Source organism: Aspergillus brasiliensis (assembly GCF_001889945.1).
Source record: "Aspergillus brasiliensis CBS 101740 unplaced genomic scaffold ASPBRscaffold_17, whole genome shotgun sequence".
In the NCBI taxonomy this organism is placed as follows: Eukaryota; Fungi; Ascomycota; class Eurotiomycetes; order Eurotiales; family Aspergillaceae; genus Aspergillus; species Aspergillus brasiliensis.
Window position 1 is genome coordinate 56,629 of NW_027137458.1, and position 16,340 is coordinate 72,968.

At 50.1% G+C, this 16,340-nt stretch overlaps 6 protein-coding genes across 6 annotated transcripts; 4 read left to right on the forward strand and 2 right to left on the reverse strand.

Annotated features, from left to right (window-relative positions):
• Positions 1–1,567: 1,567 nt before the first annotated feature.
• On the reverse strand, positions 1,568–3,022 carry ASPBRDRAFT_161948 (glutathione S-transferase family protein). Its single transcript, XM_067619496.1, has 4 exons — positions 2,525–3,022; positions 2,298–2,432; positions 2,050–2,233; positions 1,568–1,933 (listed from the first exon to the last, which is right to left on the reverse strand). Exons 1-4 carry the CDS (start codon positions 2,559–2,561, stop codon positions 1,603–1,605), a joined length of 687 nt encoding a protein of 228 aa, XP_067474315.1. The 5' UTR covers positions 2,562–3,022; the 3' UTR covers positions 1,568–1,602.
• Positions 3,023–3,135: 113 nt separating this feature from the next.
• On the reverse strand, positions 3,136–6,613 carry ASPBRDRAFT_48097 (uncharacterized protein). The gene has a single exon (XM_067626017.1). It carries the CDS (start codon positions 6,290–6,292, stop codon positions 3,374–3,376), a length of 2,919 nt encoding a protein of 972 aa, XP_067474316.1. The 5' UTR covers positions 6,293–6,613; the 3' UTR covers positions 3,136–3,373.
• A 910-nt stretch (positions 6,614–7,523) lies between these two features.
• ASPBRDRAFT_136105 (cytochrome P450) lies at positions 7,524–9,245 on the forward strand (the record flags this gene model as incomplete). Its single annotated transcript, XM_067618764.1, has 3 exons — positions 7,524–7,787; positions 7,847–8,132; positions 8,191–9,245. 3 exons carry the CDS (start codon positions 7,524–7,526, stop codon positions 9,243–9,245), a joined length of 1,605 nt encoding a protein of 534 aa, XP_067474317.1.
• A 560-nt stretch (positions 9,246–9,805) lies between these two features.
• Positions 9,806–11,826, forward strand: ASPBRDRAFT_200241 (uncharacterized protein; the record flags this gene model as incomplete). The annotated part of the gene is made up of 4 exons (XM_067621410.1): positions 9,806–9,878; positions 9,949–10,007; positions 10,070–11,602; positions 11,707–11,826. The coding sequence occupies 4 exons, from the start codon at positions 9,806–9,808 to the stop codon at positions 11,824–11,826; spliced, it is 1,785 nt and encodes a 594-aa protein (XP_067474318.1).
• Positions 11,827–12,872: 1,046 nt separating this feature from the next.
• On the forward strand, positions 12,873–14,401 carry ASPBRDRAFT_34383 (cytochrome P450; the record flags this gene model as incomplete). Its single annotated transcript, XM_067623227.1, has 2 exons — positions 12,873–12,911; positions 12,971–14,401. 2 exons carry the CDS (start codon positions 12,873–12,875, stop codon positions 14,399–14,401), a joined length of 1,470 nt encoding a protein of 489 aa, XP_067474319.1.
• A 432-nt stretch (positions 14,402–14,833) lies between these two features.
• On the forward strand, positions 14,834–16,067 carry ASPBRDRAFT_34384 (3-isopropylmalate dehydrogenase; the record flags this gene model as incomplete). The annotated part of the gene is made up of 3 exons (XM_067623228.1): positions 14,834–15,314; positions 15,382–15,802; positions 15,851–16,067. 3 exons carry the CDS (start codon positions 14,834–14,836, stop codon positions 16,065–16,067), a joined length of 1,119 nt encoding a protein of 372 aa, XP_067474320.1.
• Positions 16,068–16,340: the final 273 nt, after the last annotated feature.

A 16,340-nucleotide genomic window follows, 5' to 3' on the forward strand; every position in this document is an offset into this window, starting at 1 on the left:
CTCTGTATACTAACCTATGACATATCATCATATTCTACAAATCACGAAACAATCAAATATAAACTGGATAAAAATTGATGTGTTCAAAGTCTGTGTAGGATCGACTAGGCACTACTACGTATATATATATATGAACATATATATATATGATTGTTTGTAAAATCTACTACACTTAATATATTCCTCTTTTTGTTCAATCAGCAGCTTAAAAAATTGTAAATTATCCACAGTTATCTATCGTTTTTGGATTGTAATAGTATTTGTCCAGACAGCTATCATTGTTGGAATTCTACGAAATTATGAGTGTCCTGAGACTCTTGATCGTTTAGTGGGGTATTTTACTCCTCCTAGGTTAGTTCAGCAGCCAAATCGCTGGCATTTACGGAAGCAGGCTTATCATGTGGTGAGAACATGGGCCTGAAAGGTCTCGACTGAGAGATAATAAAAACCATTCTCAAGTAGGTTCTATCATGGGAAGGTGCTTTAGATACACTGGCCAGACCAACCACACACTACGATTTGCTATTCCCACCTTCGGTCAGTGAGAATCAGCACCCAGCCTCTCATTTTCCAACCAACGACCTGAGAAAGGCCATCATATCATCCGCATAGAAACAGGCCATGAGATGTATTATTCGTAATTGTATCTGTTGTAGCCGTAGGCAGAAATAACGATACCAGGCAGTCTTACGATTTACACGTGAATTTACCCGAGCGGCATCCTGCCAGGGAGAAAAGCCAAGCCACACAAATTAGGGGGGCGGGAAGCGTGGAAATACTAATTCTCAGTGTACAGTGTTCATAGAGACTCCCCGACTTGTAATTTGCATTTCGAATGATCAGACAGGAAAGTGATTGCAATACTTCTACTGCCTGACCTAGTATTACTCTGCGTTAGCGCGCCTTGCAAGTACGTTGTAAGCAAGCGGGTCGGCAGATCTTGAACTGTCTGCTCGAGGTGTAATCTGTCTTCCGCCGATAATCAGCCGACTGTGTGTAATGACTAGTCTAGTTAGCGTAGCCCGAGCCGTTCCTGAAAAGTCACATCAATACCCCTTCGGTCTTACACTGAATAGCTTCTGAACAGGTCAAGCAACAATAAGCGTGCCAAGCGCAAATCGCCGAAAATACAACACGCGACCCTTGTGGTCCCCCCGCGCCCCCCCAACCTTGGTTTACGGCAGGAAGGAGGAGAATTGAGAGTGTGAAACCGAGCTGCTAATTGGGGATCGTGGCAACTTACATTTTCCATTTTGAGAAATCACCAACATTGGCACGCCTGTCACTACTACTTTCTGTACGCTTCGGTGTAATTGTATGATAAGTCCCGCAGTATTCTCGTATCCGTAGAGTACTGTAAGAAGGGTGGTGTTAGAGTTGGACATGAGGTGAAGAATCTCTGAATCACACCAAGAAATCATTTGAAAGGTCCATATGATAAACAGTAGCACACAACAGCATTTAGGTTGCTATAAGGATTGGGACGACTATGATATAGAGTATGATGAGTGGTTGCCTTGGCTGGAAGCGAAGAAATTCCTCAATATATATCTAGAGCCTTGTCCGAAGCGCTTCGATGGCTATCATTCAACATGAGTCTGATCAAGAGCTCTTCACCTCCTTATCCATCAACACTCCAATCACCTTTTTGACAGACTCCCGAGCCAGCATGGCTTCATGCCACCGGGTGAAATGAGGAAACTCCTCAGGACGCCACGCTTGATCACCTTCACGGCTAGCCATGAAAAACGCAATTTGTGTATTCCACATGACAAACGCCAGGTCTGCGTACGTGCACTTGTCGCCCACGAGCCAATCACGCTCCTTCAGAACGGAGTCCAACACGCCCGCTACACGCTTGACCTCGGCACCGTAGCGCACCTTGGCACTTTCGGGGGATTCACCATAAATTTTCTCGTGGAAGAGATTGAACCTATCGATAAGGACAAGGAGTCGTGTCAGAGAGTGGTGTCCGATCTGTATAGAAAGGGCAGAGAATCGGTGGGAGCAGAAGATAGGGTGGACATCGCGGGGCAAAATTCAACATACCATGCGGATTGTCCAAAGTACGGACCCTGTCCTGAGGCCTGGAAGTAAGACCACTGGATCAATTGATATTGTTCTGGGAATGTAGCATAGGAAATTTTGCGGTCTTTATCGTAGGTATCAATGAGGTACTGAACGATGGCACCGGATTCCCAGAGGGTAAGGCCGGTGTTAGGATCAATGATAGCTATCGATATTGATCAGCACCCATCGTAATAATGATATGATGGAGAGGAACAGAAACTACATACCGGGAACTCGGCCGTTGGGATTCACGTCAGTGAAGGGCTTGGTCTTCAAGTTCTCGAGTTCGACCCAAGAGGACTCATATGGAAGGTTAAGCTCCTCTAGGATGATGAGGACTTTGGAGGGGTTGGGTACTTGGTCTGGATTTCATTTTCCTGCTCCTTAGCATTGTTTTTCTTTAGGGGGAGTGTGCACTTGATCCTCAAAGGCAGATTAAGGGGACGGAACGTACTTCTCCAGAAGAGTTTGATGGGCTGCAAGGACGTCATGCTGGGACTGCTGCTTCTATCTTTGATTTACTTTCGGGAAGTGGAGGGAAAAAACGCAGTTGGAATTGCGAGTAAGATCAATAGCGAGGGCGATGCGAGGCCAAATGGGTATTATGTGTGAAAGGCCATGCCGCACTAATCTCCAACGAGACGAGATTCGGAGAGGAGGGAGGGAGCACAGTTTTCGACTAATGCACCAGAAACACTCCAGCTGAAAATAGAGGGGTTGCCTCGCCCCGTTTCTTTGTCCTGACAGGACATATAGGAGGGGTTAGTTGGACGGGGGTTATTGTGTGGGTTGTGATATCCCTGAAAGTAAGCCTCTCGACGGGCAAGGCTATTCGCGGATCGAAGTTGCCCGAGGTGGGCTGTGCTAAACCTCTCTAGGTATATCCCATATCTGACGCACAGATGGTCCAGCGGCCAGCGGACCGAGATCCTTTGCGGATCCGAATGTTCTGATCCCAAAAGGCCAAGTGCGGAGTTGGGACCCTATCCAGACTGCGTTGTCTAGACTAATCTAGTGCGAGGTACCTACGATCCTACAGAGCCCAAAGAAGTTGCGACTAGCCTGATCAGGCAAGTGAGTTACATGAATCTGGCTGACCTGTAATCACATCTGGAAATACCGATACGGTCATGCGATGTACGGTAATTTGAATGTCACGGTCCGCGGAAACGCTTCCTAAAAAGGCATTGACGATAGCTTCTACGTCGGATCACTAAATCTACTACAGCTGGTGGGAAATCGATAACAGTACATGCCCCAGTGAGATTGGGGTAAGCGAGGTTGATCTCCCGCCTATCACAGCTCAGGACAACTTTGGGGGCTGAATCCGACTGGCAATATCTTGAATCACATACATCTGGCCAAACAGATCTGTCACATCGATGAAGGCCTTGATCATGCCAGATGTTGCCAAGTCCAGTGTATCCGAGAGCTTCTGGTAAGAAAGCTGCATACAAGCTCTCTCAAATTCCGCAATCTCCATCAGCGCCTCCCGCCGGCAACAAGTATCCGAGTCCACGGGTTCTGCTTCCCGGGGGGTAAATTCGCTGAAATCGAGGCTATTGAGGTTCTGTTCCTCCGCATCTCTCTGTTGTGACCCATAGTCGTTGTATTGTCGGCACATAGTGGCTAGATGCAATCCCAGTGCTCGCGCAAGGTATCCCTGTTGGGGGGAGATAAGGCAGAACGACGAATCCGAACTAATCAAACAACAAAAGAAGGCAAACGAATAAGTGCAGCTAGTATCGATGGCGCCCGTGGTGCGGACCCAGTCGAAATACATTCCACGTTGTTCTTCCAGGCGAGCACGGTCTTTACCACTGCTGCAGCTGCTACACGCTTTCAAGCTCCTCATTGCTGCGTTATTGGCGTTATGGGCCAAGTGGGCCCGGAGAAATTGGCGCAATTCATGAAAGACTAGTTTGCGCGCGTTGACAGGCTGGCGGGAGATGCACGGATGGTATCGGATGTGACGGATATACTTTTGGAATACTCCCTGGACTTCGGAGATGGCTGCTGTCAAGGGTGGTGACGCCAGGACAGGGCTCGGTTTGTTGGACTTGCTGGGACACTGAAAGCAGCATTCACCCAAGCCTTCCGAATCTTCTGAAACACCCCGGTCGATGTTAGGGAGGTCGGGGCAGCATTCTGCTTCGAGCAAGGCTTTCAAGGAGCCGATCTGACTCTGGTCGAGAAGGGCGACAACAGACTCCATATACTCGTCTACCTGATAGTTTAGTAACGAGATGACCATCATTTCCCACAGAATATGCCCCGAGAGAGGGAATCCAGACACAGCATTAACACTAGTCCAGGCACATGGGATGTAATCCAGGTATTTGTCTGGGGTGAGGCCCATGCTATCGCGGGGGAAAATATCCAGACGATGCTCCTTTAGGCGACGGGTGTAGAAAGCAGCCTCAATCACAGCCAACAATATCGTATCGTCAGAAGCATTTTGCAGGACAGGAATATGACCAAAGAAGAGAGACATCGCCTGAAGCTTTTTCTTGGGAACATCGAATAGCTGTAATAACTTTGAAGTCCATGTGCATCCTTGATCGAGGGATATCTTCATAGCCGCCAGGATATATGTCTCGGCCAGAATTGGCAACTTATATGTCACTTTTTCAATCCATATGTAGTCCCCATCCGTCCAATCATCGGTATGGGCGGCCAGATAGTCCCTTCCTCTGCAAATGGAATCTGACACTAGCTGCCGCACAGTTTGCGGCCAAGGTAACTTCAACACATGGGCGAGGAGTAAGATCATGTATGCTGTCCTCTCTGCAGATCCCCTCCAGGAACCGTTCTTAGACTGCTTCCGTATCGCTCGGGAGAGAAGCTGACAGACAGCTATTGGGACACGTGATTCAACCAGCTCTGAGGGCAAGGAGGGCAAACTTCCCTGCCCTCGGACATGAAGAAGACGGACCAGTGCATGGGCGAAAAGCATCTCGCTATATTCCGAGGCCAGATTCCATTTGTCGCGCAGAACTCCGGAATCCCATTCTGTCAGTACAAATTCCGTTGCTTTTTGAATCTGTACTGAGTACCGTGCGCTGTCGGGTGCAAACAACAGGGCCAACAGGACATTTGCGTTGGCGCTGAGGCTGGAATTGCGCTCAAGCTCGTAGGTCTTGAAGTGGCTGGTGGCCTCGAAGCGGCGAATAAGTGGAGCTGGATCCATGTCGATCCCACAAAAGGCCTGTGCAAGAAGAGCCCGTGCGGTGTCATCAGCATCGGAGACAAATCCCCGTGCAAACCCCAGTGTTCCTTGCTGCTCGATGAGCAGCTGGCTGAGGTAGGTCATAATGGCTTGTATGTCCTCGATAGCAAAGTCTGTGGTCTCAAAGCCATTATCCAGGAGAGTGGAGATAACCCACGAGGTTTCAAAAACAGGGGTTGGGAATCCGCTAGGAACCCCACCACAAGAACCATAGTGTCCCACAACCCGTCGAAGGTACTTTTCTGCAGCATCATCCCAGGTGGAAGAGTGGATGAGGTAGGCGGCAGTGGAAGCTGGGGAACCCAGCATACCCCCGTACGCCGTACAATGGTGGGCTAGCTTGTCGAACTCAACGACTCCGATCAATCCTTCGAGAGAATGCAACAAAGTCGTCTGATGCTTAGAGGTAACCATCCCCGGCTGAAATTTTGCCAGCTTTTTCTCGCGGAGCTCCATTAATTTCTGCTTTCCCGGAAAGTGTAGTTCAATTTCGTGTTGAGAGAGTTGCTGTAGAAGGCTGGGTACTAGAATCTCGAACCCGACTTGCAGAGTGGAGGCAACATCCCAATGCTGCAGGGCTTGTTGTAAAGCAATCTTCGCGCGCGAGATGCGCGAATCGAGATCTTTAGTTTCATGTTCGGAATCCCCATATTGGTCACTCAGCGGCGAGTAGCGGTGCGTTAATAAGGACAGGAGACAGGCCATAGTACAGATGATTGTGTCGAGGAGAGTGACCTGTGGTCCCCAGCATCCATCCTCCCCTTGATGATGAAGCACATATTGGAATGACTCAGGAAAGAGCCACTGCTGGACACCACTCTGGTCTTTCTTGGTGACCATCGATAACCATGCCGTGTCGTAGAGGGCAATACCGAACCCCCCGAAGCCATTTCGGCTCTGGCAACCTTTTGCAATGTTCGCCACCAGATGTCGGGCTCTTTTTACCAGGTCCTGTGGCTGTGAGCTCAGCTTTATTCTTTTCTCAAAAGTCATATTTCCGAATGAGGAGCGATGGTATGTGAATGCGAGCTAATGAGGTCCCAAGTGTTATTTGTCTGGGGTTATCTGGAGTGGTAGGAAATGATACAAGAAAACGCCGTCGTTGCTATACGCTCCGGGCGATTTATGTAGTACTATATATCTTTGATGCATTCAAGCTGGGACATTCGGCAACCGGAAGCATCGCTCTACCTGGCTAGAGTATCGGCGATGAGCACCGAGGCTATTAATCAAAGGACTTTTGCCCTTATCATCTTTCCCGTTTTGAGGCGCACTTCTTGAAATTATTGGTATTGAGTCTAGTATGAAATTTCCGCCTCCAATTGATTCTCAACCATTCACTATATCGGAATGGATGTCCATGTTTCCTCCGGCGTAAGAATTATTTATTGCTAGTTCGCTACGGAGCATATTCGGTACGCTGATTCGTAACCACACGAAAGCTATTCGAGTACTACACGAAAAAGCTATGGGTCCATAGTATGAAGTCTGCTAGTCGCATTGACAACGGGCTAGGCCAAGGTATGCTAGATAGTAGCGCATAATTTAACCGTCATTGAAGTAATGTAAGAGAATATGTAACTATAATCTGACATGCATGTATGCATATACGAACTATTGTAGTACATGAGTGGTTGTTTTGAAATACGGCGTTGTGGTGGCAGTTAGTTATAATGGAGTGGGTCCAATATCCCACCACAGAATCTCGAAGCGCAGCCTTTGATTTTTGATTATCAACTCAGCCATTAATGTTCCAGACCGGAGAGTCTGACCAAGAGCTTAGCAAGAAGTTCGCTTAATTATCACCTGCAGCTAATGCAGAGTGGGATGTGTATTACACCTACAAAGATAGGACGTGTGTCTTGTAACAATATTACCTAGAGGGTCCGCGCCGTTCGCCCGTACCTAGGAATATCCATCCCGTTTCGGTAACAATAAGGAAATGGAAAAAGACTAAGGAAACATCAAGTTCATGGATATAGTATGATTACAAACATGTATTTTGCAGAAGATTTGAACAGGGTGTACGGTACTACTATCCGTTTTTTGGCCTTCCCCTCGTTTGCTAAGATTGACCCAAAAATGCTGGGTTATAACATAAGTATAAGAACCACATCTTCAGCGGTACAGTCTAGACGTGACATGCACATCTTCTCATCCAACCTGGAGTGAGGCTCATTCAAATATCATCAACATCATCATCATCATCATCATCATCATCAATATGGTCGATAACATCAGGGTGAATGATACGGAGTTATGGACCGTACTCACCACAGCACACCCTTTGCCAGTTACATCAATTCCTTATACCTACACGCTTCTATTCCTGGCAGTGGGGGCATACTGTTGCTCCATCGTTTGGAATCAGATCTTCGGCTACAAGTGGCCTATATTCGGTACCAAATCTCCCTGGGAACCTGTTATTATCTCAAACTTCCGATTCTTCCACCACGCCGAACAAGTGCTACAAAAGGGATACAGCGAGGTAGACACCCTGAAACACATAAACAAACACCCGACATTGACTCACTGAGACAATTGCAGTGCAAGCATAGAATCTTTCAGTTCCGCCGAGCAGATACCGATATGCTGGTACTGCCTCCCAAATATGTGGATGAAATTCGCAGGCTGCCTAATCATATCGCGAGCCCAACTTTGGCGCATGTGCACAACCTAATGGGCTCACGCATCAATATGCACATCATCCTACGCAATAACTTGCACTTTCGAACACTCCAAGTCAAATTGACCCCAAATCTCAATTCCATAACTCGTCCTATGCAGGAAGAAGTCAACTACGCGATCGAGAAGGACTTCACTAGATCTGAAGGTCAGTGTCCCATCCCTGACCGTTTCATCCAAAGAATGACGTACGAAGCCAACAACAGATGAATGGGTGACGATAAAGCCATATCACACCATCCTTGACCTGGTGTCACGCGTGAGTGCCCGGATATTCCTTGGTCAGCCGCTGTGTCGCAATCCGCAATGGCTGGAGCTGTCGACACAATTCACCGAGAATGTATTTGTCTCCCTGGTCTTCCTGCGCCTCTTCCCCATGTGGACTCATGGGCTTTTGACATGGTTTATGCCCTCGTCGTATCGAGGAAGCGCCTATATCCGTCAAGCTAAGAAGCTCCTCGTCCCCGAGATTAACCGTCGCCGCAAACTCGCATCAGAGAAAATCGAGGAACCCCCCGAAAACCAGCAGAACCTGCTCTCTTGGATGATGGAGATCGCCACACCGGAGGAGAGCGATCCAGCCTCTCTCGCCCATTTGGAAGTCGTTCTCTCACTGGCTGCTATTCATACATCGCAAATGAATGCTGTACATGTGCTTTATGACCTGCTTGTCCACCCCGAGTACCTCGAGCCCATTCGAGACGAGATCCGCACCACTGTACTAGAAAACGGCCCGTGGATGACCTGGGAAAAGTCTGCCTTCTCCAAGCTTCGGAAACTGGACTCCTTTATGCGCGAGTCCCAGCGCGTCAACCCCCCAACACTATTGTCAATGCATCGGGTGTTACTTCAAGAGGTGGCCCTCTCGGATGGTACGCAGCTCCCGAAAGGCGCGCATATCAGTATGGCAGTCAACGCCATCCAGAATGACCCCGAGGTCACCGCCGACCCCGAAACCTTTGATGGGTTCCGTTACTATAAACTGCGCCAACGTGACGGCGAGGCCCACTTGCACCAATTCTCGACTACACAGGACCGAATCTTGAACTTCGGCCACGGGGCTAATGCATGTCCCGGGCGATTCTTCGCTGCTCTGGAAATTAAGATCATTCTAGTTAGACTTTTGATGGATTTCGAGTGGAAGTTGAAAGAGCCAGGCAAGCGGCCGGAGAATTTGCACGCGCATGAATTTATTTTCCCCAATCCGGACGCGGAACTTTTGATGCGGCGCCGTCCAGCGTCAGAATGTCTCCAGCTGTGAGGGCTGTGTTACCCGCGTGTTACGGTATCAAATGCTCTTCGTCGTTTGCTTGTTTGTTTTTTTTTGTTTTACCTTTCCCTTTTTTTCCTTCAAATTACAGTTTACAATATTTTCACAAGTACCGCGACATGCATAGCTTTAGCACCTGACAAGCCATTCTGGGCGCATAGAACTACTTAGCCAAGTACGCAGTAGTTAAGGCTCGTTAGTATCCAAAGTAACTAATGCAATGGTACTGCAGACGGAGACACATCCTAATTTGCGACTCTCGTCCGAATTTGGCCCCCAGGCATAGATGTTGCAACTCGCTTACCGGAGTACAATTGATTGCAGCATTGATGATGGGCCCACTCATTATGGCTGTGTCCTGCTCGTAGAGGAGTTATCTCATTCGATTCTCGGATTCTGATCGAACCGGTACCTGGATGGCTGGATCCACACAGACGGACTGACACAGGGAGAGGTAGAGAGCAGGGGAAGCATAAAGCGTGCCCTCTCTTGAGCCCATGTATACTTCACTGTGCTAACTCATTTGACGTTGAATACCTATCAACGTTCTAATGGCTCGGGTTTCGCACTTCACGTGGTTGATAGCAGCCGTTACCGCGGCAATCTCAACATTCGCCACCGATGGTATTATTCCCCTGACATCTATTGACAGGAAACACAGAAAGAAAGCCGTGATAGCTTACTAGGAATTTAGGAACATCTTCCTGGGGCACCCTACCATCACCAAACTTACCGAGATTTCTGAGCGATGGGGTGAGACTTCTTGACTCGCGTGATGCGTCCCTGGAAATGCAAGAACACTAATTGGCTCTCAGTCGATGGAAGGCGTTCCTTGGAGGGGCGCTGATCCTGCCGGACCTGCCCCAAGCACTGGGATCACCCGTTATTATAACTTCACGGTGACTCGGGCCTATAAATCCCCGGATGGCTTCAACAAGAGCGTCATTCTCATCAATGATCAGTTCCCCGGACCCCTGATCGAAGCCAATTGGGGGGACATGATTCAAGTAACGGTGACAAACAATATTGATCGTGAAGATGAAGGCATTACCTTGCATTGGCACGGACTGACCCAGCGCAAAACTCCTTGGTACGATGGCGTGCCCGGGGTGTCCCAATGTCCGATTGCCCCTGGCGGAGGCAGCTTCACGTATACGTTCCAAGCCGATCAGTATGGTAGTGGCTGGTATCATTCACACTATAGCGCGCAATACAATGACGGCCTCTACGGGCCGATGGTTATCCATGGACCTATTCAGTCACAGGCGGCTGAATATGACATTGATCTGGGGCCCGTCATGATTTCCGACTACTACCACGTCCCCTACTACCAGATTCTGCAAGAAAGCTTTTCTAAACCACCCCTGGCCGTTCCCGTGGATAATAACCTGATCAACGGAAGAGGAATGTATGATTGCAATGCTAGTTCAACCCCCCTTGGCTGCAATTCGGGAAGTGGTCTGGCACGATTCCAATTCCAGTCGGGGAAACGACATCGCCTGCGCCTCATGAATACTGGTGCTCTTGCCAACCAGAAATTCAGCATTGATAATCATGATCTACTGGTCATTGCCAATGACTATGTCCCCGTGCAGCCGTATCGGACCAATGTTGTCACTCTGGGGCTGGGCCAGCGCACCGACGTCATTGTCACCGGTACGGGCTCGTCGACCGATCTCGTCTGGATGCGCTCCGATATCGATTTGGTCTGCCTGCAGAATACAGCTACCGTCTCTACGGCACGCGCGATTATTGCGTATGAGGGTGTTAACGAGACTGGTAGTTCAGCCTTGACGCCCAACACGACCGGCCATTCCTGGACAAGCAACAATTGTCGCAATGACCCTCTCAACCGCACAATTCCCTACTACCCTCTCACCCCGAGCGACCCCACGACGACGCAAACTGTGACCATCAGTGTCGGCTATAACGCTACCGGCTTTATCGTCATGTTCATGGATGGTTCCTCCTTCCGCGCAGATTATAATGATCCTATCCTCCTCGCCACCAAGCAAGGCAACCTCACCTTCCCCACCGAGCGCAATGTGTATAACTTCGGCACCAACAGTACCGTGCGGCTCATCTTCAATAATACCTACGCGACAGCCCATCCGATGCACCTTCACGGCCACAACTTTTGGGTACTCGCTGAAGGCCAGGGCACGTGGGATGGCCACATCACCAATCCGTCCAACCCCCTCCGCCGCGACACTCATATCCTCCAGCCCGGGACAGTTGAGGATCCTGCCTACGTGGTACTGGAATGGCGACAGGATAATCCGGGAATCTGGCCCTTGCACTGCCATATGTCAATTCATTCGAGTGCTGGGATGGTTATTCTGGTGATGGTAAGTTCCCCCCCTTCACTGGTTTTCCTCTTGCTTTTCTTGCACTCTTCTTCTTTCCTAAGGGATGGTTGCTAACGAGGGCTGGGTGGGTCGGGGGACTTTAGGAACAGCCGGATCTGATCCAGAAGGATATGGAAATTCCGACCGTCATGAAGCAGACGTGCTCTGACTGGGATAGGTTTAGTCATAATGAGTTCGTGGATCAGATTGATTCGGGAGTATAGTAGTAGCTGTTTTACTTGTTAAGAGAAGGTGTGTGAGGGTCTAACGTGTATTATCGTATGTTAACGATGTCGGACAAACCGTCGGGGATGGTATAGGTGGGCCAGGTTGGGCAGGTCGTACGTACTGTGCGTACTTCTGATTATTACCAGGTCCTTGCTGGTATAACCACTGTATTTCACAAATGTAATGCAAATACTAAGAATATAGAGAACCTTCTCCAGGTCCTACCCCTAGCGAGGTTCTGCACTTCATCCATTTTATTACGCTTTGTTCCAAGTAGTATTATTACCTACCAGGGTATTGATCAGTAATACCTGAAAATACGTACAACCTGGCGGCCTGGCGGCCTACTCCGCAATCACCGGAAGTTCGGGTACCTACTCGATCGACCGATCAGGAAGAACCACACGATTCTATCCAATCAACATAATGAAGTTGGTCAACGACTCACCTGCATCGGTGAGATGACCCTGTCATGTCCGAGCCACTTCTTTATTAGCGACCAATCGCAGCCCGTGCGGTAAACAGAACTAATTTCCCTCTGCTTGGGGCTGTCAGAACGGGTCTGTGGATCCCTCGGTTCGGGCAGCGCTGTTCGTCCTGAACCTTAGGATGCCCTGTGCGAAGTACGGAGGAGCCCGCTTTAAGGGACTCGAGTAGTAACTTGGCCTAGTGCTTATTGTGGGGGCCACATCGGTGTCTTGGCCGACCATGATTGATCCAGGGACCAAGACATGCCGCCAGCGGGTTCCAATCAAACGGTGGATCTTATTTAGTATCAGCCTAACTACGGAGTAGTAAACACTAACTATGCTTAGCCGGCATGCTAGTTCAGAACGTAACCTCCGTCTCGGCCTAATTTCTGTTGCGATCATACCCGGACTCTGCTAAGACGCAGGCATGGAAATGACAGCCTCGTCATGTGGCCGACACCGCCGCAGTCCGTCCTCTCTCTCACACTTCCTCGCCGGTTTTAGGTGTCAACTTTTCTGTTCTCAGTATCTCCCCCAGTCCAACGCTCCTCTACTCCTTCGCCCCTAACGCAATGGCTCTTCTTGTCATTGCAACCGTTCTGCTCATCCTCGTAAGTCCTCTCCATCTCCCCGGAGACCATGCGAGCAAGCCTAACTGGAAAAAAATTAGTATCTTACTACCCTCATCATCTACAATCTCTTTCTCCATCCGCTCGCCCGCTACCCCGGCCCTGTTCTCTGGCGTGCATTCCGCTTCCCCTTTCTCGTGACCAACATCAGCGGCCAACTCCCCCATCGTATCCACGAGTTCCACGCGCGATATGGTGACATTGTCCGCGTCGCACCAGACGAACTCTCCTTCGTGGACCCCCGCGCCTGGCGGGACATCTACACCTCAGACCGTGAATTCGTCCGCCCGCAGCAATACAAAGACCAGCCTCCCGGCAAAACGGCACCCAATTTAATTGCCTGCTCGGAGGCTGACCATGCCCGTCTTCGCAAGAACCTGGCGCCAGGCTTTTCGGAGAAATTCGCGGCCCTCCAGGAACCAATTCTTCAAAAATACATCGATACCCTCGTGGAGAAACTGGACGCAAAGATCACCAGCAATGGGGGGGACGGTGCGGACGTGGACCTCGTGGAATGGATCAATTACCTCGCCTTTGATGTAATCGGGGATCTCACCTGGGGTAGCTCCTTCGGGTGCCTGGAGGGTCTGCGGTACCATCCCTGGGTGCAGACCGTCAGCCAGTTCAAGGCGGCCATTATTGTTGGCTCGATGAAGTTTTACCCTCTGCTGTATCGTTTCCTGATGGCCATTACCCCCGCAGATGCCCTGAAGCCGGTGATGGAGATGTGGAAGGTCACCGATGAAAAGGTGGCGGAGCGGGTGGCCACTTCCACTGCCAGTACAACCACGCGACCGGACTTTGTGGGAACCATGCTGGCATCGCGCGCCATGACGCAGGAGGAAATGGAAGTGAACTCGATGCTGATTATCGCGGCCGGGAGTGAATCCATTACCACGGTCATCACCGGCGTCCTCAATTACCTTCTACGGGAGAAGGACCAGCTCCACAGACTAGTCGACCTGCTCCATCATACTTTCCCCACGGAAAAGGACATTACAGCCACCCGGCTGAAATCGATGCCATACCTCGATGCCGTTTTGATGGAAGGCATGCGCCTGTGCCCAACCATTCCAGACGCCATGCGACGGCAAGTCCCGCGGGGTGGAGCTAGGGTAGCCGGACATTTTGTGCCCGAAGGAATGATTGTCTCCATCCCTCCGCTGGCGAGTTACCGCGCGCCCCGCAACTTCACCAGCCCGAGTGAGTTTGCCCCCGGACGGTGGCTGGGAGAGGATGAGCGGTTTCGCGGCGATCTAAGTAAGCAGAAGGAAGCGTTCAATCCGTTTTCACTGGGGTCGCATAATTGTCCGGGACAGAATCTAGCTTGGATGGAGCTGCGGCTGATTCTGGCACGCTTGTTGTGGAGGTATGATCTGGCTGGGGTGGATGTGCCGGCCTGGGAGAAGCAGGGGATTTGGTGGTTTTGGGATAAGCAACCGCTCATCGTAAGAATTAGACGGGCTCATTAGGGGGCTTCTCGTGACAGCTTAATTCAATATGACTAGAACTATGTCAAGAGCCCGAATTGGTGAAGACGATAAGCGGCTAAGTTCTGTTCCTGCTGGGGCTGCTACTACCCGGCTTGAGATCTCTGCCAGCCAGCTCAACATGTTGCTCGGGTCGGCAAAACCTGTAATAATTGAGGGCAATATTATAGCCCGATGTTCGATGATCCAATTGTTATTACGCCGAACTGATATGTGTCGAGGAGGAGAAATAAAGTAACATTGTCGGAATAACGCCGGTCGGGGATCTTCCCCGCATTTTCGGCTTGATCTCCGACCGTTGGGAGCGGATATAGCATTGCGAATGTCCCGACCACAGACATTGCTATCGTCATATTCATGTTTTTTCGCATTTCCATGAATATTGAATCATATCATCTACACGCTACAACTAGAATGTCGGATACAGCACGAACCTACAACATCCTCGTCCTACCCGGCGACGGCATCGGTCCGGAGGTCATGGCCGAAGCCGTCAAGGTCCTGCGAACGTTCAACAGTCGCTCCATCCAATTTCAGCTGCAAGAAGAACTCATCGGGGGCAGTTCCATCGACACCCACGGTCAATCCGTCACACAGCCCGTCAAAGACGCTGCGGTCGCCGCCGACGCCGTGCTCTTCGCCGCAGTGGGGGGTCCGAAGTGGGATCACATCCGACGCGGACTGGACGGGCCAGAGGGAGGGCTGTTACAATTACGCAAGGCCATGGATATATACGCAAATCTGAGGCCGTGTTCAGTGGATGTGCCAAGTCGAGAGATTGCAAGGGACTTTTCGCCGTTCAGACAGGAGGTGATCGACGGGGTCGATTTTGTAGTCGTACGGGAAAATTGTGGCGGGGCCTACTTTGGCAGGAAGGTTGAGGAGGAGAATTACGGTATATCACTATCTCATTGAGTATAGAAGGAAGGATAGCTAACCTAGCTGTTTCTATATGAGTGCAGCAATGGATGAGTGGGGTTATTCCACCACGGAGATTCAACGCATTGCTCGTCTCGCTGCAGAGCTTGCCCTCCGGCATGACCCGCCATGGCCGGTGATTTCTCTGGACAAAGCCAATGTATTGGCCTCATCGCGTCTGTGGCGGCGTGTGGTCGAGAACACTATCTCGGTGGAGTATCCACAGGTGAAATTGATACATCAACTAGCAGACTCAGCATCGTTGATCATGGCAACCAACCCACGAGTCCTCAACGGTGTTATTCTGGCTGACAATACCTTTGGTGATATGGTATCGGACCAGGCAGGCTCATTGATTGGGACACTAGGTGTCCTGCCTAGTGCGAGCTTGGACGGTCTTCCTCATCCTGGTAAGAAGGAAAAGGTTCGCGGTCTATATGAACCAACGCATGGCTCTGCTCCGACGTATGTATTCTAGGTTGACGAGAAGGTCCAAATGCTAACAGCTTGAAGGATCGCCGGCCAGAACATCGCCAACCCGACTGCGATGATTCTCTGCGTAAGCCTGATGTTTCGGTACTCGTTCAACATGGAGAGCGAAGCGCGCCAGATTGAGAATGCTGTGCGAAAGGTCCTGGACAAGGGAGTCCGCACCCCTGATTTGGGAGGTACCTCAGGCACGCGAGAGTTTGGGGACGCCGTGGTCGCAGTACTGCAGGATGGAATTTAGAAGGGAGGTGTTGTACATCAATCAGCTGAAGCCTTCTACGTGTTGACTTTCCCTGTCGCATTCATCTGCGGCATGATAGGTGGGCGGTTGAGTCAATGCAGTTCCTTCATGCAGTTTATTGTCCCCGTATTGTGCCCAACAGATCGTTCTGAAAGGTGATTTGGTCAATTATTATACATTCACAATAGGCTGAGGCCTCCTAAGCAGCAATCGCAGCGTTCGCGATCAGGCTTTCTCTCTTAACCCATTTTTGTCGCCCGTATTATCTTTAGG

Excerpts from the sequence above, each read along its gene's own strand:
- ASPBRDRAFT_48097 (XM_067626017.1), bottom strand. The coding sequence starts at position 6,292 with ATGACTTTTGAGAAAAGAATAAAGCTGAGCTCACAGCCACAGGACCTG.
- ASPBRDRAFT_161948 (XM_067619496.1), bottom strand. The coding sequence starts at position 2,561 with ATGACGTCCTTGCAGCCCATCAAACTCTTCTGGAGAA. Across the intron at positions 2,433-2,524 it reads CATCAAACTCTTCTGGAGAA|ACCAAGTACCCAACCCCTCC; the intron begins GTACGTTCCGTC and ends AATGAAATCCAG. Across the intron at positions 1,934-2,049 it reads TACTTTGGACAATCCGCATG|GTTCAATCTCTTCCACGAGA; the intron begins GTATGTTGAATT and ends CCTTATCGATAG.